This window comes from Carassius gibelio, chromosome B1, assembly GCF_023724105.1.
Source record: "Carassius gibelio isolate Cgi1373 ecotype wild population from Czech Republic chromosome B1, carGib1.2-hapl.c, whole genome shotgun sequence".
Lineage (NCBI taxonomy): Eukaryota > Metazoa > Chordata > Actinopteri > Cypriniformes > Cyprinidae > Carassius > Carassius gibelio.
The window spans coordinates 21755588-21783155 of record NC_068396.1 but is presented as its reverse complement, the minus strand read 5'-3'; the positions used below and the strand labels follow the sequence as shown (position 1 = coordinate 21783155).

At 35.4% G+C, this 27568-nt stretch overlaps 1 protein-coding gene across 3 annotated transcripts in view; it reads left to right on the top strand.

The window, feature by feature from the left end:
• The window catches only part of pibf1 (progesterone immunomodulatory binding factor 1), a 32112-nt gene extending 4772 nt beyond the window's left edge, over positions 1-27340 (top strand). The window contains exons 11-19 of one of the 3 annotated variants that reach the window (XM_052546187.1): positions 837-935; positions 8136-8301; positions 9473-9623; positions 11392-11482; positions 11597-11699; positions 20324-20454; positions 23260-23344; positions 26670-26849; positions 27113-27340. In XM_052546187.1, the coding sequence (XP_052402147.1) occupies positions 837-935; positions 8136-8301; positions 9473-9623; positions 11392-11482; positions 11597-11699; positions 20324-20454; positions 23260-23344; positions 26670-26849; positions 27113-27166 (1060 nt within the window). In that variant the 3' untranslated portion in view covers positions 27167-27340. The other 2 variants (XM_052546189.1, XM_052546188.1) reach the window with 2 other exon arrangements.
• Positions 27341-27568: the final 228 nt, after the last annotated feature.

Genomic DNA, 27568 nt, shown 5'->3' with positions numbered 1-27568 from the left:
CGTGTGAACCTGTATAATGTATAACAAATCTATTTCAACACCTGAGGCGTCGCTACAGTGAGCTCTATGACCAAAGCATGGCAAAAAAGAAAAATAAATCTCAGGACACGGTTTTTATTTATTTTTTTATTATTATTATTTTTTGCCATATGTTTTTATTATTATTATTTTTTGCCATATGTCTAGACATTTTGTTTGACATCTTTACTTAGTGATTATTTTGACTTATGTGTGTTCTAGAGACATGTTACAACTTTTTGAAAAACCTCTCATTGGTTTTCTTTTGCAAATAGGTTTCATATTTATACTGCATGCATTTATGACTGTAAAGCATATCGGTGTCAAAATCATGATTAAAATATAAATCGCAAAATTGATCAGAAAATCGTGATAGGTGTTTTTGTCCAAATTGCACAGCCTTAATTAAAATCTAACACTGCTTTATATTTACTCTTGCGCTACCACAATGTAATTTTTTCTGTACACCGTATCAGAGCAACATTATCCTTGTAAGTTGTTTTGAAAATTGGCACTTGTCTCATTTCATGTCAGCCTCCACATTTTACAACTTGTTTTGTCCACTTTTGTGGGACTATAATTCCTTATTAACTGTATTTATGCCATCTGTCTGCATTAAAATGACTTATTTGTTAAATATCAGTGGAAGGATGGGGTTTGCTTGTTTGCTTTTTACATGTAACTAATGAATGGTGAAATGAACCGGTATTGAACGATCATTCTTCATATTGTGTCAAGGCTTTAAAGCACACTTAACTTAAACCTGTGCTACATAATATATAGTATTGTGTCAGGAAATGTGTTAATTACTCTTTCAGAAACCTTCGTGAAACCCGAGATAATGCTGTTATTGAGAAAGACAGAGCACTGAATGCAGAAAGAGATGCCCAAGCCAAATATGATCAACTCTTAGACCAGTAAGTTCATACACACCTCTCACATATGCGTGACAATCTCTAGCTGTCTTTATATTCTGATTGACATTTACTCAATAAAAAAACACTATTGAGCAAATACATGTACCGGAATTCTTGCCAAATCATCATTCAGTAGAAAGAAGAATGACGGCTGAATGTGTGAATCATACAGTTTTAATACACCAGTGAAATCTGTGAATAATGCAAAGACGGCATACCTTCTTGGCATTTTGAAATCAGGATTAGGGTGGGTATCGATTGCGTATTATTGATACCAATATTGTTTATCGATACCGATACTTTATGATACTGTTATAAAAACTATTTGGTGCAAAAGTGAAAAGTTGTTGAATTATCGAGTTATTTTATTACTGCTGAACTTTAGCAACTGTATTAAAGTTCTTCAGGCAAGAGCAGTGAGTTTTTTTTCTTTGTGTTTTATGTTACTAACTAGGGCTGTCACTTTTAGTTTGAAAATCGATCGCACCAACCAAAAAAAGTTTAGAAAATGAAAATAGGGAATCGATTTTAACCAAATATGTACACTATTAATTAAAAAATAATTAAACAATAAAAAAATACATATAACAAAACTCACAAAAAAGCATAAAAAGAAAATAAAGAAATCCGAAAGTGCAGTATGCGTTGCGAAAGCTAGAAAGAAAATACCAGCAATTTTACGTGCCTATAAGACATAGTGACGTCAAAAGCAACCTCTCTGCGTTCACACCAAACGCAAATAGAGCGTCTGGCCCGAATGATTTCAATGTTAAGTCAATGTAAAGACGCGTTTACGCACGTATAGAGGTCTCACAGCATGGTAGACGCGAATTCCCTTCATTCACGCATCTAGTTACAGGAGATTCTGAGTTATGAAAAGGACCATTGCAAACTGACAGCGACTGGCTTTTGTGGTGGAAAATTGGCAGTAATACCCCCACCTTGCACAGCTGTACCTGAGTGTCCCTGGGACATCAGTACGTTCGGAGCATGTCTTCTCAACAGTTGGACATACAATGAATTAAAAACGCTCTGCTCTGGACCCTGAAAAGTTTGATCGACTTGGATTGAATCATTATTTAAAATAATTTTGGAGATTTTTGAATTGCCTAAATCAGAAATGCAGCCGGGTTGAAGCCTGCAGTGATGTTTTTTTGTTTATGTTATTGCAGCAGTCCCCTCTGCATATATTTTTTTCGAGAATGTTGCACTCCTATTGCTGTTTGTTATTCTGCACTTCATGCCAATAAATAAGAAATATTGCTGACTTTTGCGTTTCCAGCACTCTCTTTACGTTCATCCGTTATTTTACGTTGAAAAAGGAAACGTCTTTTTTTTTTTGACATGGAAAATCGATTTTACAATCGATTCAACAAACACTTATGTCTTAAAAATCGAAAATGATTTTTTCACAAAAGTGACAGCCCCATTACTAACATTGGAGGAATAGTCCACCCAAAAATGAAAATTGTGTTATCATTTAAAACAACACTCTCAAGTTGTTTTAAACCTGAATGAGTTTGTTTCTTCTGTTGAACATCAAAAATTATTCTGAAGAATGTGGGGAAACCAAACAGCTGCTGGTCCCCAGTAACTTCCATATTTTCTTTTTCCTACTATCAAATTCAAAATGGACGAGCAACTGTTTGGTTATCCACATTCTTCAGAATATATTCTTTTGTGTTCAGCACAAGAATAAATAAAAATGATTAGAAGTTTGGCACAACACGACAGAATTAAAATTTTTGGGTGAATTATGCCTTTAATGACAAGCGGCAGTATGTTTAGTACTGTCCTTATAAGAGCTACACGCATCTGTTTTTTTTCTCATTTCTTTACTTTCACTTTAGACATAATTAACTGTGTTTATATGTAAACCTTGCTGTGTTTTTGGAAGTATTAGCGCAATCAGTCGCTAACTAAGATAACCCAAGTAATCTGGTGGTTAAGCACATTAGAACAACATGTTAATTCAGCTTTAAAACGCACACAAATAATGCAGTTTTGTGATTGCAAAAATGTGCAGTGCTCATGAGTGTAACTCTAGGGAATGAACATTTGATGTGAATGTGTCTCACGAGTTATAGTTGGAGCCGGGAGACATAATCCAGAGCATTGCTTGAAGTGGATGTTGTATTTTGTTAGTAAATGTTTCAATATATTACTACTTTTGCCTCCATTGTTAACTATTACACTATTGCGTTTAAATGTTCAAATGAATGAAGAATCCTAAAATATTAAGCAGCATAACTGTTTTCAACTTGATAATAATGAATGTCTTTTGGGCAGCAAATCAGCATATGAGACTGGTTTCTGAAGGATCATGTGACACTAAAGTACTCACAGCAAAAAAAATCATATATAGAAAAATATATATATAGAAAATATATATAAAATATCTATCTATTTTGAACAGAAGTGTAATTGGATGGTTTTATTTCAAGGTGTTTTTTTATTTATTTTTATTTATTTTTTATTATAATAATATTGTTAACTTTTGCATTTCTAAGCAGCACACAGTAGAGATGAGCTGTGGTGTTAATGCTGTTCTAGCCTTTGCGTGCATTTGTAAATCTGTGAAAAGGACCTTTCTTCAGGGCTTTTTTATGTTTTGCTTGTTTTTTCTTGAAGTCAAACATTTCCGGCTTGACTGGATTCCTCTAAGGACAAATCAACTAATCTTCGAGATAAGTGATGATAGACATGTCCATATACTGTCACTGTAAGTAAAAGTGGGTGTAGTCCGGTTTTTAACTCCGATGTCTATGTATGATAATCAACATGTTTACAAGTTGTAGGGAGGCATATTTCAACCTTTGTGTGTTCTTGAACATTAGTTCTTATATAATTAATAAATGCCTGTCAATGACAAGTAAACAGTCAAAGCCAAGATTTAAAAATATTCTGATTGTTGTCCTCCTGGTTATGAGTGCTATAATTACTTTTGGAGCCTGGGTTCTCAAGGAGGAATTTGTCGTACAGTATATATTCCCACGGTTTTAAAGCCTGTCGGACATAGGTGCCGAACATGCCTTTGTTAGTCATTCCATTGTGATGCATTGCAGTTGAATCCTTGCGTCTACACTGTCAAGATCAGGACACTATTGGTTCTGGACACTGGGCTGTGAAAGACGAATGTGAACAAATAGATGACATGACCAGTATTAAAGAAAATAATCATTGAGTTGCCACAGCTCCGTCAAGGCTCACTGAAAGGCAAATTTAGCATTTGAGCTCTGGTAAAACATGCTAAACGGGCTAGAAAAGAAAAAAGAGGGGTATTTGCATTTTGGTACACTCTACTGGTTCATGCCTGCAGCCAAAACATAGACCGTTGAAGCAAAGGCTTGAAAAATCCATACTTTAAATGTAAACCTTGTGTAGGTGTAGCTATACTTTTGTTAAAAAGTTTGGGCTCTGTAATATTTGGTAATGTTTTTGAAATAAGTCTTTTATGCTCATCAAGGCTGTAGCTATTTGATCAATGCAGTAATATTGTGAGACATTGCTTCTATTTGAACTGTTTCAATTTGAAACTAAGTTAGAATCCAGAACCAGACGGCAGTCTCCTATATTCTGTAATATGCTGATTTGCTGCTCAAGAAATGTTTCTTATTATTATCAGTGTTGAAAACATTAACGATGTTATTGTGGAAACCATGATACATATTATATTTTGATCAGGATTCTTTAAATATCAAGTTTTTTCTTTTTTTTTTTTGTAACCAAGTGCAAGTTAGTGTCACTTTCTTTTCACTTTCTTTTCACTTTCTCTGTAAAAACAAGCATAGACGGATGCCATCCCCATATTGTCTAGAATTTTATTGTTATTTCTCAAAACTGGTTATGATAAGTGGTTAGCTTTTTTTGCTAAGTGGTTTAAATCTAATTTATTTTATTATAAATTTTGCCATTAAGGTAGCCATGAAAGATGGCATGGATGATTACAAATAAATAACAGATAAACAAACATTTCTATTGCAATTTAGTGATAGAAAATATGCTGTTTATAAAATAGCTTGTTTAAATGAGACTTGCATTACTCAAATTGAAATTTACAGAATATTTGAAAATGGGCACTGTTTGTCAAAATGGCAAAAATCTTGTGGTTTATTAAATTATTTTTTCTTACTTTACTATCACTTTCTTTTTTGCTCCTGCCTCTCTTTCCTCTTTTGCTGTTATCTGTATTCTCTCTTTTGTTATCTCTACACTTTAAGATGCGTCTTTCTTTATTGTGGTAGGTTATATGAGTGTCTAGAAGTGCAGGTTGTTTCCCCTCCTCTTTCTCCGGAGTGGGCAGCCCTTATTTGCCCATGTGAGAGGCATACGGTGTCACTGAGCTCCAGCCACATGCCTAGCATACCAGCAGATATGCTACACACAGTTGTTGGGCATACCCCACGTTTTTCAGCCCCGGGGAACGGATTGCTCGCATTCACAGAGAAGCTCGATCGAGGGCAAAAATGACAGATGCTGCTTTACCCTGCTCTGGAGAGGTCGAGTCTACGGTCTGTGGACATGTTGTCCAGCAACTCTATTTTGGGCTTACAAATTTAAGTGGGGGAAGGAGGAATAAAAATGAATGTTGCATTGCATTGCGTCATGCCGAGAAACAGAATGAAGCAAAAAATAATATTCTTGCAGTTGTCAAATATACTTGCAGGTGTGATTCCAAGATGACAAGATGTCTATGTAGCAAAGTAAATGCCGCAAACATAGATGGTGGTACATGACAGTTTGTGAATCCTTTAAAATTTTCTGTATTTCTCCATAAATATGACCCAAAAGATCATCAGATTTTCACGCAAATCCTGAAATTTGACAAAGATAACCTAATCAAACAATAGAGACAATGACAATGATAGTATAACAATTATACTTTGTCATTTAGTTTTTCTAGAAAATGATCCAAAATCACATATCTATGTGTGGCAAAATCTCTAGGATTAGCAGCTAATTTGAAGTGAAATTAGAGTCCATTAGTTCAGAGGTGTTCTCAATTAATGGATTGCCTGTCAGGTGTGCTCTATTTTTTTTTATTATTTTTTTTTTTATATAAAGAACAGGGATCTATCAAAGTTTGATCATGTTTGTGGAAGTGTGAACGAAGGAGATCTATGAGGACCTTAGAAAAATAGTTATTGTTGCTTATCAGGCTGGAAAATGTTACAAAACTATCTCTAAAGGATTTGGAATCCACAAAATTTAAAATCAGAGATTGTGTACAAATTGTAAGAAATTCACAACCATTGTTGCCTTCCAGAAGTGATAGTCCACAATGTTACAAAGGACCCAAGGGTAACTTCTAAGCAACTAAATGCCTCTCTCACATTGGCTAATTTTAATGTTCATGAGTCCATTATCAGTAAAGCACTGAACAACAATGGTGTGTATGGCAGAGTTGCAAATAGAAAGCCACTGCTTTCTAAAAAGAATATTGCTTAAGATCATATGGACAAGCCAGAGGGCTATTGAGGAAAGATTTAATAGACGGATGAGACCAAAATCTAAATTTTGGGGTTAATGAGATGCGTTATGTTTGGAAAAAGGAAAACATTGTGTTCCAGCATAAGAACCTTATCTCATCTGTGAAACATGGTGCTGGTAGTTTCACAGTTTCACGGTTTTACTGTATCTGGGCCATGACACCTTGCCATCATTGATGGAACAGTGATTTCTGAATAATACCAGCAAGTTGTAAAGGAAAATGTCAGTAAGTTAATGTTTTGGAATGGCAAAAGACAAAGGAGTCAAAGTTAAGACCTTGATTCCAATTGAAATGTTGGATGGACTTGCAGCAAACAGTTCATAGGAGGATACCCACCATCATCACAGAGTTGAAGTGGTTTACTACGGAGGAATGGGCTAAAATTCCTACAAGCTGTTGTGCAGGACTGATCAGAATTTACAAGAAAAGTTTAGCTGCAGTTAATGTTGCAAAAGGGGGTCACAAACAGATATTGTTTCTCAATAAATAAATGACAAAGTATTGTATATAATTTTGGCTCATTTGTTTGATTGGATTCTCTGTCTACTTTCAGGACTTGTGAAAATCGAATGATCTTTCAGGTCATATTTAAGTAGGAATATAGAGTTCACACACTTTCAAGCACCTCTTTATATTTATCAGACAACCGCTCCTTACAACAAATTGTTCCCAAAGCTTCCTCACCCTCCCTTTTTGCCTGAATTTATGTAAATAAATAAGTTTAATATACTTTAAGCCAATAAATAGCTTAACAATATCCAGTCTTACTCCATAATGTATGATGGGAGTTGTCCAATTACATACAATTGGTCACAATTATTACATTAGGTGTTGGTCACCATTATGATGTCATATCATTTGTATTCTTTACAAAACTGCCTACATTTGGCTCGATGTTGGTGACAATGCACAGACAAAAGAAAAATCTTGACCTGCCAGTTTGGCCCCTCCATAGGTGTGGTCACGGTTTCAACCAAACCCCCTGGAGCTCTCCGAAATGTTTAAATCCTTCAGAGACCTGGCTATAAATGTAGGAGGACGCAAACAGATACTCAATCTGTTTGGGCATGTTGTGATTTGGGGTTTCAAGATAAATCAGTGCCTTTCTGCCTTAGGAAATCCACTTTGCATGTTAGAGGCGACCGCATCTGATCTTGGCATCACCATAAATCACAATTTAAATGACAGTTAACACTGTTTTAAAAAAAAAAAAGCTGTGCTTTTGAACTGTGTTTATACAGAATCTTGGAAAAAAAAAAGGTTCCACAAAAATGTAAAGCAGCAAGACTCTTTTTGACATTGATGATAATAATAGTAATAATAGCATTGATGATAAATGATGATCTTCTGAGCTTTATGTTCATCAAGGAAACTACTAAGCAGCACAACTGTGATTGTATAACTGAATAACCTCAACTGTGATATAAATGTTTCTTGAGCAGCAAATCAGTACTTTAGAATGGAGATTGGAGTAATGATGCTGGATATTCAGCCATAACAGCTGGTTGTGTAAACCTTTTAAATTGTGTTTACTTTTTTAGAGTAACTTTGCATGGGAGAAGTTTGCAGAATCATTGAAAGAACAACAATTCTGCAAACTTTTCCCATGCAAAGTTAGTCTTCAAAGTAAAAAGTGCTCACTGTTTTCATGATGGACACTGTGCAGATTGTGTGAATGCAGATGCACTTGTGTCTGTGTTTTTGTCCAGGTTCAGGCAGTTGCAGCTGGGTTCAGACAGCAGGGTGGCAGAACTGCTTAACCAGGTGAAACTGAAAAAGTTTGAGCTGGAGCGTTCCCAGATGGTCCAGGAGGAGACGGCCAGGAACCTCAGCCTTTGTCAAATTGAGTGTGAGAAACATCAGAAAAAACTGGAGGCAAGGCACTATAAAATAGAATCCATATGGCAAAGATTAAAATAAACAAAGTGATTTCCTTTAGCTTCATTGCATGTTGAAACCTGTTAATTGTTTAGTAGTTAAGGATTACTTCTTCATTTTGTCTTAATTTACAACAACTTCATGCCATTTCCAACCAGCATGACTGATTTCATGACTGAAAGTTACTGGCTGTCTTTTTACCATATAATGAAGTAAATGGGACTAGCTCCAAAATGATAGCAAACAACATGAAAGTGCTTTCTCAAGTCATACAGGTTTTTTCAAGTCTTCAAAGTTTTATATTGGTTATTGCATTAAGAAAAGTATTGGTATCAGTGGATAATGGATATTAGATACGTAATTCAACAATCTGTTAACATTTTAGATTAAAATAAAGCATATAAAGATAAACCTGTGATCTAACAAGTTATTCTATAAAAACAACAATAATTTCATAACCCTTTTTATAATATGAAGCAATTAAATCTCCCCATGAATCTTTCATAACTGTACATTTATAATGAATATAACAGACATTACTTTTTAGATACCTACTTTTACTTAAAACAGTTTTGGTGTTTCATTTTCACTTTTCATTGTTGTTTTAGTGTTTCAGACAAAATAGTGTTAAAGTTTAATATTATGAAATCTATAAAAAAATCTTACATTACATTTTTGATGCATTACAATTATTATCAGCTTTTCATGTTGTATAAAAATGTTAATACTGGTGCTTGCATACAAATGATTTGCATGAAGAGGTTTTTTTTTTGGTCCTTTTGCTTTTTGGATCCCAATGGAAAGACCAGTACATTCTTATTTTTTTTTTCTCTCATGTACTCCACTAAGAAAAGAAAGTCTTTGAAATGGCATGAGGATAAATAAAAAAAGTGTTATTTTTGGGTGATCCTTTCATTAATCATTACCTTTTGATTGAACTCTTCCAATATCAGGTTTTAATCTGGTTGTATAATTCTTGTAATGAGCATCACACTGAATCTCTGATCATTTAGACACCAGACAAGGGTTGAACCCCATGCCAGCCTCATAGAATAAGGACTTTATTTGTCATCATCATTAAACTTATTTGAACATGATGTTATGACACCACCCTTGTTACTCAATATCTGTTGTTATCTTTTGTCCCTTTTTTGATTTGCTTCTGTAGGTTCTAACAAAAGAGTTCTATGGGCTACAGACATCATCAGAGAAACGCATCACTGAATTGCAAGCCCAGAATTCTGAAAAGCAAGCGCGACTGGAGACATACGAGCGATTGGAAAAGGAGCTGGATGATGTTACCATGCAGGCTGCAGAGAGTAAGACTAGAGACTGATTCAGTCATTGCAATGGAAGACCAAAGATAAGATCAGATCAGCACATCAGCGAGGTTGAACACTGCAGTTTAGGAGTTTGGTTGGTCAAGTCTTCTTGAAATTTTTATCCGAGGGTCTTATTTCTCCATATATGATTCTGTAGTTTTAAGGATGTCATTAGGAGTCTGTTTTATGACTAATCATGAGACCATTGTTCTGCAAAAAAGTACATGTGAGCAATGCAAAAATGGTTTACTACTATAATCAATCCCATTACATGTAAAAATTCAAAGCATGTTAAATACGCGGTATGTTTTTCTATAGTTTTGCATGTTCAGAATAACATATTCATTCAGACCTGAAGACTGTTTGACAAAACAGCCCCAGTGCTTGTCCTTAAACAACCTTCTTCTTAACGTCAGTGAATATGCTGACACTGAACTGACGTGATGCTAAAGGCTGGCCTTGCCAGGTTTTAAAATCCCTCAGGTTAACAACAGGTTTTTAAACTCATCAAGTTAATAACAGGTTTTTAACGTCAACAAATCTGCATAGATCAAACATAAAAAAGAATGCCTAGTGCAAGGAATGCAGGTTGATACTGGATGCAATCCTTTGAAAAGTACATTCAAATGGTGAATACACATGAATACACATGACTTGAATACATTCAATGACTTGAATAGACATCGTGAACCTGTTTTTCATTTCTGAATTTTCAAGTCTCATTTTGATATTTGGACCATAAAGTAAAAAGTGTATTAGGGGAGATCCAAAAATCTAAATATAAATATAAATGATATATGAATAATATTTTCATGATATCAAATATCAGATACATTGACCATTTCATTTTTATTTGTTAGCTACATGATAATTGTAAAAAAAAAAAAAAAAAAATACAGATTAAAATGTGTACACAATAAAGTAAAATTTATTGAGAAAATTGTAAAAGATTTTCAAATGTTATAAAACAAACATGGATTTCTAGTGACTTGACGATAGACTGTATAAAAACATGGACGTAGTGTCTGTGATGTCATCCATAGATTCCTAAAGAGCGTTTTTGAAGCACAAAGAGGCGGTCGCCATCATGGCAGCACATCACTCCCGGACAATCGAAAATGGGCAAAAAGGCGGCAATCCACCTGTCACTCAAGTGGCCCCGCCCTTAATTATGCAAAACTTTAAGGCTTAAAGTAATTAGAATGAATGAGTTATAAAAAATTCACCCCCTCACAGTTGTCATGAAGGGAAAAATTTGCTATATAGACTAAAAGCACTTTTTGTACCAGCCTGCAAACATTTTTACTTTTTTTCTGCTGAAAAGTTGTGCATTTTAACATGGGTGTCTATGGGACTGACTCCCTTTTGGAGCCAGCGTCTAGCGACCAGTCGATGAATTGCAGTTTGAGTCACTTCCGCGTAGGCTTCACAAGAAAGAACGGGAGGTTGCTGCTCGAACTTGACACACGATTCATCCTATTCTTTGTTTTGGACATTTTTAATTGTTATTGATCCTTTTTTTTGTTTTTTTTTCAGTTGGTTGTAAAAACTTGCTCCTGAGTCTATAGGCCTCATTCTCTTTTTAATCTGTTTAAACACCACATCAACATTTTTCACTCACACATAAACTTTCCTACACAGTATGTATTTTAAGAAGATCGAAAACTGTTTATAGTCCTATTAGTGCTCTCTCTTCTGGCCACGATACTAGCTGGGTGGTCTAGACATGCTTGCTCTTAAACATACTTTTTCTGCTTTTTTGTAGTGGAAAATGAAGATGAGGCAGAGAGGGTGCTGTTTTCATATGGTTATGGTGCAAACATTCCAACAACTGCCAAGAGAAGAATGAAGCAAAGGTGAAGTCTGAGGAGGTCACTCGTCTTTGAAAACCAGAAGCTCATCTTTGTGTTTACTGACTGTTTTCATGTCTGCGTGACTCTAATCATAGGTTTCTGAATGTGTGTGTGTAGTGTTCACTTGGCACGAAGGGTTCTGCAGCTGGAGAAACAGAATACACTGCTTAGGAGAGACCTGGAAAGACAGACGGCGCACAGCAGTCAGATCTCTGAAGAGGTGCTGCATTTCACTCTTTCAGTGTTTGATAAGAATGCAGAAACACACACATATACACACATATTATACCTGGGTGGGTGGGAGTAAAAAATAGTTGCCAGCTAAGTCTTTCTTGCTTTGTTTCTTTCTTTTGCATGGCCTCTAAAAGCAAGCGCCCTCAAAAGCAAAGGGCAAACCTAATCTAGAAGCAGCAGTCAGTCACAGTTAATTTAGCATTTCATTAATCTGTAAAAAAAAACTAACTAACACAAAAAGAAAATTGTATTTATTTTTATATTTATTTACACACTCACATATATATATATATATATATATATATATATATATATATATATATATATATATATATATATATATATATATATATATATCTCATATCTTTGGCGTGTTCATGAGAGAAGCAGTCTGTAGAAGAAGTAGAAGAGAGAATATTTAGTGATTTGTGAATTAATCTGGATTTTTAAGTCATTGTATTCATTTAGTTCACAAAACTGATTTGTTCTTGGATGATTTGTTCATGAAAATGAGTAATCTGGTTACTCAGAGATGCATTCGTGACTCGTGAGCGGATGATTATCAGTGAATGGCATGATCTTGAATTTCTATTGCTCTCTCACACAGACACACACACACACACACACACCAATCTAATAAAATATTGTGTGTATTTCTTCAAAATTTCTCCTTTTGCATTCCATGGAAGAAAAAAAGTATCCATTTGGAACAGAATTAATTTCATTTTAGGCTTGAAATTCTCTCTGAAAAAGTATCTATCTACATACAATGAATAAGCTGTATGAAAATAGTCCCAATAACATGATATAATTCAGCCATAATATTTCTCGCCATGTAAAAAGCCACAGAAGCTGGAATGACATTAAATACAAACAAACAAACCACTGAAAAGGTTAGATTTTTAAACTGCCTATGGCATTGCAAAGCGTGTTCTAGTCCTAACTGCCTTTCAGTTTTCTATTTCATTCAAAATCTGTTCTATTTGCATATGTCTTTATGGTGAGCTCAGGGTCAGAGCTCAAACAAAACCACAATCAACCGTCTTAAAATGGTGAGAGAGAATTGTCCCTAGAGTTTGGAAAGCATTTTGAAATATTAAAACAGAAATAAGACAGACAACCACATTTTCATTTAACTTGGCACAATATCTTTTTTTCTGTTTTTGAGTCCTCTTTAAATCGTAGTAAATTGTATTATATTTGCTTTTACAGATATTCAGTAACTTCAGCAGCATTTTTGTTAGTTCAGAAGGTCAGTTGTGTGGTTTCAAAAATAGCAGAAAGTACTACAGGCTGTAAGAGAAACATTCAAGGATCAGCTTTCATCTAAAATAGTGCTTTGGAAAGCCCAACTTCATGCTTTACATGTGTTTACTCAACTGTGATAAAGATTAGAGCTGTAGGCAGTCTATAAGATTGAAATAACCTGTAAAAATGCTTTTAATGTTTATAGTTACATTTTAGATGTCACCAATTTTGTCCTCCTTGATTATGCTTTAAAAGTGCAATCAGGTCTCTATGAAGTTATATAAAATAAATATAATATAAAGAGATTTCATAAGTAGTAATTCCCTCTAAAACTAAATGCAAATAATCACTGGTGAGTCATTGTTGCATGGGGAACAAAAAAAAAAACAAACAAACAAAAAACCAAGCAACAAAAGGTAGCCTAATCAAAAAACACAGCAAGCAATGGATAAAATAATATTTAATTGGCTGTCCATTGGAGAACATTGAGCTCAATCTCTTTAGATACAGAATTACTACTGCATATGCTAAATAGATACCAGCTTGAATGCTTATTCAAACAGTTACATACATTTTATTTTTTACATACGTTACATACATGAAATTGACCAAATTGTAGCAATTTGTTTCCATTTTAATGTTGAAGACTTTCTTTTTCTGATTAAAGCATACTGTAAATGTAATCTATTGTGGTTTGATATTGTAAAACCATAAAACATTGCAACCTCAAAATCAGAAAATGTATTTAGTTAAATGTAAATTTAACTCTGAAAATGCTAAATATTAAATCTTTTAAAATGTACAAACTCTGCTAAAAAGTCAAATCCTTGCACTTTTGAGCTATAATTGGTTATTAATTGGTTTCAGTAGGGGATATAAAGCACATCAACTGCTTATTACTCAGATAGAATATAGTGTGTTGTTCCCATGATTGCAATAAATTTGTTGGCAGTTAGTAATACATTTACTGTTAGTTTTATGACGTGACACTGCCTGTGGTTAAAGTTACCCAGAAGACAGGTCTTTGGTTCTTGGAAAGGCAGTTCCTTGAATTCCGGATGTTGCATAGCTTTTGCCAGAGTCAATGTACTTGAAGGCAGTACACAGCAAAATCCCCAGTGTTAATTTAACACTCTGAGTGTGGACTCATATAAACACTGAAGCAGAGTTAAAAGTAACACTGAAGCAGAGTTGAAGTTAATGAGATAATTAAGAAGTTAATTGAGTTATGATTGACCATTATTGAAGACACCTGATGTTAACAAGCAGAATCACAAACGAGGAAAATCACAATTTGTGTATCACCATCATAGTGGTCAGTGTTTGCTTTAGCTGGGATCTTGGCTTGTAACTTTTTACTTTTAAAGTTTGTTTGTCAAACCAAGAGCAACAATCATCGCGTGTTGATGATTATGTTTTAATGTAATCGTTGTTTGACATGAATCACTGAACTCATTTACATTCTTTTCTCAAAGTAAAACTTCCATTATTGATTGTCACAGCTTTGATTCCACAATGAAAAAATCTGTATTTTCTATACATTTTGTAGGTATCTCTTGCAAGTGATTCTGATTTTTTTTTATTAAAGAATTCTAATTTTAGGCACACACAGATAACAATAATCAACATATGAATCTCAACAACGGTGACAAACAACATATTCAGATAAACAGACCATAGAAAAAGTTAAAAAGACAGTTCAGTTCATATTTTATTCATGCCGCAATGCATGATGGGAGCCATGGATGAGTTTTTATTGGCTACAACATGCTTTTTTGATGGTCACCGTTGTTGTGATGCTCACGCTGATTCCTGATGTCTGTGTCCAAACAAAAGATTACTTTTTTACGTAGAACTAACTATTAAAAACATGTCATACTATGTCAGAAATGCTGGGTTGCTTACTTTTCTTTTTCACTTAATTTATGTATGCAGTAAAGAAACTTAAACTCAGGCATTCAGGTCACTCTATAACAAATAGCTCAAATCACAATCAATGGCACACATGATTGCCTTTGCTGTGGTCTGTTTGTATGATATAATTCAGTCACCACAGCCACATAAAATCTAAAGACAATAACTGAAGGGTCAAGATCCCAGCTAAAGCAAACACTGAACACTATAATGGTGATACACAAATTGTGATTTTCTCGTTTGGTGATTCTGCTTGTTAACATCAGGTGTCTTCAATAATGGTCAATCATAACTCAATTAACTTCTTAATTATCTCATTAACTTCAACTCTGCTTCAGTGTTACTTTTAACACTGCTTTAGTGTTTATATTAGTCCACACTCAAGAGTGTTAAATTAACACTGGGGATTTTGCTGTGTAGTTAAAGTAAAATGTAAAGGTTTTTAAAGCAGAGGGATGAAATGCTGGGCAGTTTAAGTGGTGTGAAATTAGGCTGGTGCAGGAAGTTGAATTATTCGACATTATTTAGTCTCATTAATCTGACACACTCTTTTTTCACAGAGCACTTCAGTGTTTCTTGCTCTGTTTACAATGCTGCTGTAAACTCTATAGAGCCATGTTAAAGCTGTGAATGCTGTGTTTGCATTCTGAATTGAATGTGGTGTGATTAAAAAGAAAAGTCTATGTATAGCACAGATGGGAACTGGGAAGAAAACATGCCTTTTGAGTTTTTTTTTTTTGTAGTAGTAGCAGTAGTACAGTGTAGTCTGATACATGATCACATGACTCTTTCAATGAATTTTTAATAAAAAAAATAAAATAATTTTCAGCAGTTACTGAATCCACTTACTTTCAGGTTAATGTCTCAAAATTATTTACAAAAATTTTGACCTTCGTGTGGTCTTGTTAGATGCATTTGAAAAAAAAAATGCATTAATTTCACTTTTTGCATTCATTATAATTCTGTTTACTCAGCCCCAATGACATCAAACCCCCATCCTTACTGCAATGTTCAAAACAACTCATTCTTTGATCAACCCATATTTTGAAATTCCTATTCTGAAAGAGGGGGGAAAAGCATCATAACAGTGTTGTGGATGAAAGAAACTCCTGAACAAACATCAGCTGTTGTCTGCTGCACATCTAAATAATCAAGGGGTTATTTGTTATCTTTCACTTTCACGCCTTTTACAAAATGCTTTGTACACACTATTTTTTTCTATTTTTGAATACTTTTTTTTTAAGCAAGGATGCATAAAATTATTCAGAAGTGACCATAAAAATGTTAATAAGTTTACAGAAGATTTCTATTTTAAATAAATAACTTAATTTTGAACTTTCGATTCATCAAAGAATTCTGGGGAAAACATTTTTTTAGCAGTTTCCACAAAAATAAAAAGCAGCTATATTTTCAACATTAATTATGAAAAGAAATATTTCTTGAGCACCAAATCAGCATATTAAAATGTTTCCTGAAAGATCAAGTGGCACTAGATGTAGCCATGTAGACTGGAGTAATGGCTGCGGAAAATTAAATATCGCCTCACAGGAATAAATGAAATGAAATTAAATAATTAAAAACAATAAAAAAAAAAATTCAATTAAAAAAAGGTTATTTAAAGTTTTAATAATATTTTACAGTATTAATGTTTTGCTGTATTGTAGATCAAAGAAATGCAGCTTTGGTGAGCTTAAAAAAAGTTTTTTTCAAAAACATTACCAACCTTTGAACAGTGTTTTACATCCGGGCCAAATGTCTAGATTAGGCTGTCCAGATATGCATATTTAAAGGAACACTCTGACTTTTTGGAGCTTTAGCTTATTCACAGTATCTCCCAGAGTTAGATAAGTCCATACATACCTTTTTCATTTCTGTGCGTTCTGTAAGTGTTATTCGACGCACCCACCGTTAGCCTAGCTTTGAACAAAGACTGGATGTAAATGGATAATGTTAGCATAGTAATCCCAATAAGTGACAAAATAATGCAAACATTTTCCTATTTACATGTTTTGATCTGTATAGTCACAGCGTGTACAAATAACAAGGCTATATGAGACAAAGCCCATTTTTAATCGTATAAATACTGGGAACTATATTCTCATTAGACGCAGGAGCACAGCTTACGTTACTTGGGTGGAGTGGGCAGAGTGGTTAGCCCAGCACCCGAGACGCGCAGTGGTGAGGAGCAGAGTGTTCGCTCAGAGTTGGAGTAATAGAGTCAACAATCACTAGATAGTAAATTTCTATTGTACAATCATGGTTGTTCGCTGTATTGTAAAGAGCTGCGACAATAAACAGGGGAGACCAGGTAATACTATGATGTTTCATAGAATTCCAACCAAAAACGATGACCTGATGAATCGATGGCTAACGTTACTTGTTCTGGGTAATGTTATAGTTCCAAACACACCTGTAAACACCATCATGAAGTATTTCGTTTGCTCTGAACATTTTACTGTAGACGACTATTTTGAAAAAATGCAAGTTGCCACACGGACCATGAAACGTGTGCTAAAGGATACAGCCATCCCATCAATAATAAAGACAGGACAAATTGGATCACCTCTTGCTGCGGTTAGTGTTCCGTTATGTTTTGAGATGACTAATATTAGCCATACTGTAACAGTGCCATGCTAATGTAATATAACCTTAGTAGTGACACTATTATGTGAATAGGGGCTCTGTGTATCCCCTTTATTGTTATTATTGTGTTTTCATGAACACACTGCTCATGATCATTATAACAAAATCACTTACTTGGTGGACAGCTGACCATTAGGTCCACTCGGCATGGGGCGTTTCTTCCAGTTGATCTTGTCACAATGGGGGAAAAAAATGACAACTGCCGGGTGTATTAGGGCAGAGAAATCTTCCATGGTAGTGACGCAAATATTTTGATTGTCATCAAGCCTTGACATTGATGGCAATACCCGGTCCCATTCATTACAACAAAGGCATTCGGTTTCTGTCGGCATAGGTTGGCATGTTCCACATTTACAGCACCACTCTGTGTTCGTTCTGATTCTCCCTTCGACATCTTGTCTTACAGCTTCCAAAGTTTGTAACTCCTCCTCTGTGTATTCTGGCTCAAAACTATATGGTTCTGGATCTTGGTTTGATACACAGTAAAATTCCTCTGAGTCTGACAATTCCTCAAAGTCAGCCATAATCACGTTTGTTTGTTTACGGAACCATCAACAGCGCGTCTCGTGTGCTGCGCTAATCACTCCGCCCAAGTAGCCACTCCGCCCAAGTAACGTTAGCTGTGCTCCTACGCCTAGTGAGAATATAGTTCCCAGTATTTATACGATTAAAAATGGGCTTTGTCTCATATAGCCTTGTTATTTGTACACGCTGTGACTATACAGATCACAACATGTAAATAGGAAAATGTTTGCATTATTTTGCACTTATTGGGATTACTATGCTAACATTATCCATTTACATCCAGTCTTTGTGCAAAGCTAGGCTAGCGGTGGGTGCGTCAAATAACACTTACAGAACGCACAGAAATGGCAAAGGTATGTATGGACTTATCTAACTCTGGGGGATACTGTGAATAAGCTAAAGTCCCAAAAAGTCGGAGTGTTCCTTTAAATCAGGAAGTCTTTGTCCTTTTGATCAGTCTAAAGCACAATTGCCAAGAGTCATTGTAGGGATTTTACTATTCTAAAACATTGAAACTTAAATTGGTTGAAACTGATCACATAGGAATTCATTCTGATTACATTTAATTATACTCTAGAAAGAGAAAGTGCTGTATAAATATATTTGAAATTCATATAATATTTACAGTAAATGCTGTAAATGAGAAAGATAGTTGCCATTAAAAAATATTTGGATCAGCTTTTAATAAAGAGACATCACAAGCCTATGCTTGTTCCTCTCTGCCCTCCTACACTACAGTTTAACCCTGGTACACTCTGTTCTCAACCTAAAGTACTGATTTATGAACAAATGAACACATCCAATCTTTTAAAAAGGGGTAATAATAACAGATTGGCACCAAGGTAATTATCATTGTCCTATTAGGAGTGTGCTGAGACAAAAAGTGCTGAACGATTTTGTTGCATGCTCATATATTATAAAAAAACAGGCTATTAGAAAATGGCCAGAGGGAGGAAAATGTAATTGTAGCGTTTAAAACGACCCATAAGAAAAATCACTCGCTATATATGACTTGCTTCACAGACATAACATTGGATCTTTTCCTTTCATTGACGTTCAAAGCTGTCATAATAGGATCATAGCAGACCGTAACTGTCATGCTTGATGTTCTCACAAAGCACCTGAAACATCGATGTGCTGATATACTGTATTTAGCCCTTGCGCATGTGCCGTGTTTACGTATATCATGTTTCTCAGTCGCGTGTTTCATCTGGAGCCGGAATGAAGTGATCGCCCTTTTCCTTTGCCCTATCAGATGCACACTCGGGCTTATCCTCAGCCAATTGGAAGAGTCGTTGAGCAGTGTTAACGAGTTTACTGTGAACCTGGCCTCCGCTGTTAGCAAACAGACTTTTACTATGTCAGACATGACTGATTGGCACTTTGTATGTCTTTGTAATTCACCGAGGATGAAAACCAAGTTTTCTTTGCAAAATTCCTTTAGATTGCTCTCTTAGCCACCCACACAGTGGAAGCCTCTCGTTGCATGCAGACTTTAAGAGCCCCACCCTGCCACAGCAGCCCAGAGATAGTGAGAGCTTACCTGTGAACTGGTCCACAAGTCATCTTCTATCATGCTCTATATCCTATCACCCCTGACTGTCGCTGACTGATAGTTTGACAGATTAACAATGGCAGAGGGGATTATAATTGATCAGTTAAAGCACTGGGCTTTAGATGTGTACTTTTGATGATCAGTTCATGTATTTCTGAAACCAAAACAAAGACAATCTTTTGCTATATCCTGCTTGCAAAATTGTTTACTACAAAGAAATAAATCCCCTATGTATGTCTGGCATCTGTAAAATGATCTTTGTCATGTTTTTGGAAAAGACTCCTAATGGTCATCAAGGCTGCATTAGAATATAACATAGATATTTTTGATTTGCTGCTCAAGAAACATTTCTTATTATATCACAGTTGAAAAAGGTTGTGCCACTTATTTTTTGTTTTTAATTTTTGTTATTTATTTTTGATGAATAGAAAATTCACAAGAACATTTATGTGATTCTATTTTATATATATATATATATATATATATATATATATATATATATATATATATATACATACATGCATACACACATGTCTTTACTGTCATGTTTGAGCTTTTTAGTGTAAAAGTTTTTTTTCTTCCAAAATTAGGTGCTTCCATCACTTGTTTGTGATGCGATACTTCAAAATGTGCATAAAAGCAGGGTGATGGAAGCATAGCAATTGTTACATCATGCATCCCTATAAAAAAGATAGAAAATGATCATTATTTTGACTTTCTTTCAGTTGGAGGCAGCAAACCAGCTTCTTCAACAGGCCCAGCAGCCACACAGCTACCTGATTGAGACCGTGCGACAGAGAGACACTCAGATCCAAACACTGAAAGAACGTCTCACGCAATTAGAAGAGGAAGTAAGGTAAAGGGGAAGTAAATGATTATCACAGATTTATGGATACATCCTGTTTTTAATACAAAAGTACCATTTAAAGTCTTTACAAAGCTTTTATTTTGAAAGCATATAGGTGGAGTCGCCCGAGAATTATTGCTATTGTTTTGTAACAATAGTCCCAACGGTTATCTGACCAGTAATATGTGTGTTCCAAGGTATGCATTTGTATTGGCCGAGGAAAGATAGTTGGCAATATCTGAAATAACTTGAATACATTCCAACTTATTGAGGAGCAATGGTAATGCACTTGCCAATAAAGGTCAGGCTCCATCTGACAGGAGTGCATGTGCGTGCATGCATGGCTGGATGTTCTTTCTTGGCTCTCTCACATGTCAGTGACTGCTGTAATCCCATACCTGTATATGCAAAGCAGGTTTTCTCCTGTATTCGTGTCTTTAGAGGTCCTCCTGCGGCTAATGTGAAAAATATACAAAGGAATCTCCTAAATACCAGCATCTGGCAGCTTTCATCAGAAGGTTACTTGTGGCTGGGGGGGTTCTTGAATAAAGATCACTTAAAAACGTTAGACCTTTTTATTGAAGTGATGGAGAGGTTAGTCTTGGTGAAGGTTGTCTGTTCATTGCAAACAGGTGCTGTGCAGTCAGTGAGGAAATTCATCATGATGCAATTCATTTATCGTTCACTGATTTCACATTAGTTTTATTAGTTCTGTCAAGCCCTTCAGGTTGTGAGTTTGTTCACAGCTCAGTGTTAATTCTGTAAAACTGGTAGTACACTAAAAGAGAAATACCTTGCCGCTCACTATTTTTGTCACCACTTACTACTCAAGTAGTTTGACAAAGATTTGCTCTGTTGAAATGCAGTTTTTGTCATGTGTGACCTACATTGCTGCATTTCACACGAGAAGCAGGTGACTTTTACACCTGTATACCCTAAAAAACATTTAAAGGCCGTGTAGAAGGGTTAACTTTTTTTACAAATTTGTGCAATTTACTTGTTGGTAACAAACATTTAAACTGTTATCCATTGTATTTTATGTTGTTGGTTATCACAAAACGGAATATAATACGAAAAAGTAAGTGCTATCTTACAGCGGTCTCCTTTCCCCCACAATGCATTGCATCAAGTCATGTTGGGGAGAGAATTGGCCAAAGCCCGACTTGAGAGCATTGAGAGTGACTAGAGAGACGAGTAGTAGACGAGAGTATTCAGATAGCGCAGATTATAGATAAATAGATAAATACATACATATATATATAGATAGATAGACTAGATAGATAGATAGATAGATAGATAGATAGATAGATATTGACCAACAGTGACCCAAATGCACTCACTTCCCTACAGCACAAGCTTTCCAACGCAGTTTCCATGGGACAGCACTACCCACACAAGCACCTGCCAAACACAGCGACAAACACGTTTGCAACAACATTTTCACCGGAGGAACAGATAAACGCTTAGAAACGTCCATATAGCTAGCATGATGCCTTCTTTTTCTAGATGACAAAGACAAAGTTTACCAGTTCTACGACACTATGACAAAGGTTACCGGTACTTATCTGAACTAACGTCATGATCACTGCCACTAGATATAAAGAAAACGTTGATTTTTCACTCGGTGCTATTCAATGACAGTAAAAAATATATGTGTTGTTATTGTGTACTGCTGTTCGTAGACTAGCTCCAGTGCTCCTTGCTGAGATGCTAAATGATAGCAACCAACCAGGAAACTTTACCAACTCTCCACTCATTCTCCTCGGACCATGCATTTAATTAGCTTTGACGGACATCAGTTCTTGGTAATTCCTCATTTGCCCTCCCATGTCTGGCAGGTTCGAATTTACACAGCTGCGGACCATCGTACATGTTGGCTCTTGCCACCTCTTCCTCATCCGTCAGTCGCCATAGTTCTGATGCTGCGTTCCAGGCATGTTTTTGAGCTCGTAATCACTATTTCATACCACGACTAACGACTTTATACCGTTCCAGGCAAGTTACGCCAAACTTTTTGAGCACAAGGAATTGTAGCTAGATTATTTATTTTATTGCAATGTTACATTGAGCTAAAATCGTTTTTTCAACATGTACCACTTGCATAAACACTGCGTCCATAGGCAGTATTATCCGTAGGGGCTGTCATTGTTGTTTTGTGTGACCTCGGAGCTCGGAGTACATCGATCTAGTACGAGTTCACGGGTGGGAAGTCACAGGTTTGACTGCCGTTCCAGTGCACTTTCACGAGTTTAAGGTTGGAAAAACACAGGTAACGGGTTGCCTGGAACGCGGCATCATACAAGGCTGAGGCTACCTTTCCTCCACTTCTCCCCAACGTGTCGTCATCACAGAGTTGTGTAAAAAAATACCAAAAACGTAAAAAACTCATCTTTAAGACCATTTTGAGACATTTTAAAAATGATATACATATCTTGAGTGATTTATGTACCCATTAATCGAAAGTGGTGGTTAACCTGCAACATGGCCTTTAATGTACTTATAACTCTCACATTTAGAAATCGCTGGTAAAGTAAACAAATAATTACAAAGAAAAGGCAAGTAACACATGCAACTAAACATGAAATCTTGAAGTGAAATAGTATTTTGTAAAACATACTCTTGTAATCTAAATCGTTTTTGCATCCTAAATGTATGCTACTTTTTTTTAGCACGTACGTAAAATCACAAATAAATACTTGGTTGATAGTTAAATGGGTTAAGTCATAAAAATTTAATTAATTTTGTAAATGTATGTTAGAAATGACTACACTGGCTTGTCAAAGTTCCAGACATCTTCTCTTGAATTTTTTACAGTGCACTACGGAAAGAAAAGATCACACTCCTGCAGGTGAAAAACAACATGGCAGCAGATTTGGAGAGACTCCTGAACCACAGAGAGGTAAATTGTGTCAGCTGATTTTAAAGGAATAGCACAGTTATCCAATTCTCTCTTTTGTTCTCGAGCTTTCTTGAATAAGAAGAAGTGCTCTAACCTATTTAGCCCCCTAGGTTTCAAAACGCGGTTGGTTTTTTTTATTCATACTGTGAAAGAAAAAATAAAATAATCTTGAAGGACCTTAATATTGTGTCCTTGTTTATTTTACTGTTCCTTTGCTAAATGTTGTAAAAGATACTGAACCCAAAATTTAGATTTGGATGTGTGCTGTGTATAGTTTGGCTAGATCCCTATCCCTCAATGATCTACCAAAAAAAAAGGGTGGACAGAGTTATACACATGATTAAGCTGCAAAAATTGTGATTCATACAGTACTGTACAATAATATGTCATTTTATAGTTCCAGTGGAATTTCCATAAAAAAATGATTTCATCAATAATATATATATATATATATATATATATATATATATATATATATATATATATATATATATATATATATATATATATATATATATATATATATACACACACACTAACACTAGTCTAGTTTAGGCATGTCACTCAGCCGGCCTTTCTGATTAGCAGTTACACTGTGTACCTTCAGTTTACTCTCTAAACAAGTCATCCCTCACTGTAAAACCTATTATGCAAATTAGGAATATGTTGCTCTAGTAACTGATGGATGCCTCAACTTTGTATGTTTAGGAAGCTCTCCGTGCAGCTTAGTTGCGACGATAGCTTTCCTAGAAGTTTCTGAGATGCTGTGAATAACTAGAAAATCCAGTCTCTCAGGTCAACTGTTTCCCATGCTCAAGTCATCAGATTAGTAATAACCTTGCTGCTTGCGGTTGTTTTTGATGACAGCGAGCTAGTACATTGCCTCATTGAAGGGAAGCCATGTGTAACGCCAAATCCACGTGACCCATAGATTCAGACTTTAGTCTTTTGAATGAAAAGGTATGAAACAAAGAACAAGTCATTGCACAGTATGAACTGTTTTTGAAATTGTGATTGTTGAATTGTTTCTATTAAATGAATGGAGTTGTGCTGTCTCTTAAAGGCACATGAAGGTATACTACACCTCCTCTGACATTCTGAGCTCTTGGGATATTAAGGCCAGGGCGTAACTTATTAAGCGCCGGTGCAATCTGGAGCTATTTTCAACCAAATACTGCTGGCACACACTGTGCCGACTTCACAACTTCCAGTGGCATGTTGGCAGAAAGCATTCAATCCTCACAGACAGCTGCTCTTCCCTGGCTCTTTTTGGCATGCCAGCGCATATGGTCGCGCAGTGATAAATAGAAATATTGAATGACTTACGCATCGGCCTGATCTACATTCGCAAGAACGGATCGGTCATGTGCTAGCAGGGGATATTTTACATTGCCGTCGTACGCGTGAATAGTAACCGTTTGCGTGCAATGCTATGCAAATATTTAGGTTTTTTGTTTTGACACCAAGACTTGCGTTCCTTTAAACAAGCTTTTTTTCTGTACGTTTCTGTAGCTGCATTCCTGTTGCATAATATGGAATGTCTGCCTCCTTTATTTTAAGACCTAAAGGGTTTTACTTGGGACAAGTATGTACAGTTTTTGTGTGCAGTATTGCGTGGCCTTTAAAATATCTTCTATATCTGTCACCAGTGCTTTTTCTGTTTAAAAAGCTTCTTGGCATCTCGGATTTTTATCAGCATGCCAGAACACGAGTATGAGCAGCAGCTCACATCACATGTCTTTTTCTGTAAACATTTTAAATTTATTCACACAAGGCAGGGAAAAACATGAAGCGATTGTTTTTTTCCGATCTAGCCACAAATTGCTGGGAAGTAGTAGCTGAGACAAGACTGTGGTTGAACACAGGAATCATAAACATAGATGAACTCACTCATTAATATGCAGTAGTCCGCAAGTGTTTGTCTTTATTAAAACCTTATAGTAAAACACCAGATAGACCGTATTCATTTATTTTTTTACCTACCAGATTAATAAATGTTAAGAAAAGCATTATAAATATTGCAGTTTCTTTGTTTTTTCTGTGTCACATTGTTTAAAAAGAGATACTGGGTAAATATTTTCCATTGTGACATATATGCAACTTCATTTTTCATCCAACCTGTATCAGTTCTCAGAACTGTATTACACTGATGACTTTAATGAAAGAACACTGTTGAGTTTGAGGGCGTTTCCTTCAATTGATTCAGAAGTATTTACACTAAAGCAGGGATGTGTGCTTTGTAGAGGTTCTCTCAGGGCACCCCTTGTACCGGAGAGGTTATGACGATATGCCTCCAATTACTATTGAAGCTTTGAATGAAGTGTTTACATGAACCCCTAGGCTGCTCCAGCAGGTTTCTGTAATGCTTTTTTGTATAGGTGATGTATTGTAAGCCACTTCCAATTAGAACATGAGAAAGAGAACAAGAAAGAATGAAAGGAGTATCTGCAAAAAAAAAAAAAAAAAAAAAACAGACATGGAGCTATAGTTCATCCAAAAATGTTAATTCTGTCATTTATTTATTCACATGTGTCATTTCATTGACATTTACCATGTCTGTCAAGCGGTAGTAAGGACAAAAAGCAACAGTACATATTATTATTTATATCTGTCAAGCTCCAAAAAGAATAAAATAAAATAGTAGCCTTAGCAACTATATTTAAAGTCTTCTAAAGTAATAAAATGCACTTTATTTTTCAATTGTCCTGACTCCTGCAAATGTTTGATTACAAGGCATTTAAAAGCAAATGCCATTTGGTGTCTGTCATTAGGTTTTTTATTATCTGAACACATTCGTGAGTTGGATTTCAGAACTTCAGAACAGGGAAAGTTTTTCAGTCAATGGCACCACAAATTTAAATGTATTTAGAATGCAATTTTAATTTGTTATATTGCTTTAGAAGTGTATTTTATATGGCTTTGGAATATAGTGTGCAAGTTGTTTAGGCTTCTTTTATGCTTTTCTTTTATTTGTTGACAGATATAATCGCTACAAGCTGTTGCATGATAAAAAGGTGTGCGAAAATTCCAGATTATTAATTAAAAAAAAATAATAATGCAAATAATAATGTTTTAAATGGGATGCGGTTGTATGGATGCTGCGGAATGTTGATGTTTTACACCAGGACACATGGGATGTTTGTGTTTGCAGTTTCAGTCTTAATTGCCTTACCTAAGGGCATAGCACTGCTGGCAAAACAGGACTGCAATCAAAGCACCTCAGAATCTGCAGGCTCTTTCTTACCGGTTTTGAAGGGGAAGTAAACAAACATTAGGATGAAGCTCTTTAACCTTCAGGCTACCACTGATTCTTACTCTGTTGCAGGAACTTTCTGTGATGAAGCAAGTCCTGATTAGCATGCGCTCACAGCAGCATGGTGGGCCTCTGTCTGTGTCCCAACCTGAGCTTGAGACCGATGGAGTCGCTACAGCAGTTCATAGACCTAAAGCTTTAAAAAGCACAGACAAGGAGCAATACAACTATGGTCCCAAACCCACAGTGTTTGTAAGTTTGACTTGAATTCCCATGTACAGTACAGAGCCTTTCAAATGATATTTTGTCTTCTCTTTGAAATAAAAAAATGACACATTTTAAAGCTTTTTTTTTTTTACTTTCATATTCTTTCTTTTTTTTTAGCTTTCTATTTTGGCTGATATTTACTTACAGCTAGACTCACATTAACTTTTACAGATTTTTTTTTACTCAGAGTAAAGTCCAAAGAAATCGCCAAAGATATTTAACAGTGGTGTTTTTTTTTCTTTCAACAGACCAATAAAGAAGTTCCAGAATGGTACAGAAAAGTCAAGCGGAAAATTAAATAGAGACTTGTTGAACTTGTTTAAGACTTAAAGAATGCTCCATGACATGCGATCACGATGAAAGTGTGTTTTAAAAGACGTATTACATAACTAGATACACAGGTTTGATGTGTAGCCATGAATGAGAACCTTAAACTATGAATTTTCCTTTTAATGGTAATAAATCTTTCAAACAGGTGTGTGAAATTTTGTTCAAAGTAGGCCTACTTAAAATTGTATAAGCAACACGTAGATTTACAGTATCGTAACATAAGCATTTTTATCTTCTCCCTGTAGAGATATCTTAATATCTGAATGTATCATTTGATGGTAATAAGATCTGGATCCTTCTGTTTTGATTCGTAAGACGCGAGACACGCTGTTGATAAAAATAGAGGAGCACGCGCATACCTTAATCGCAGCCGC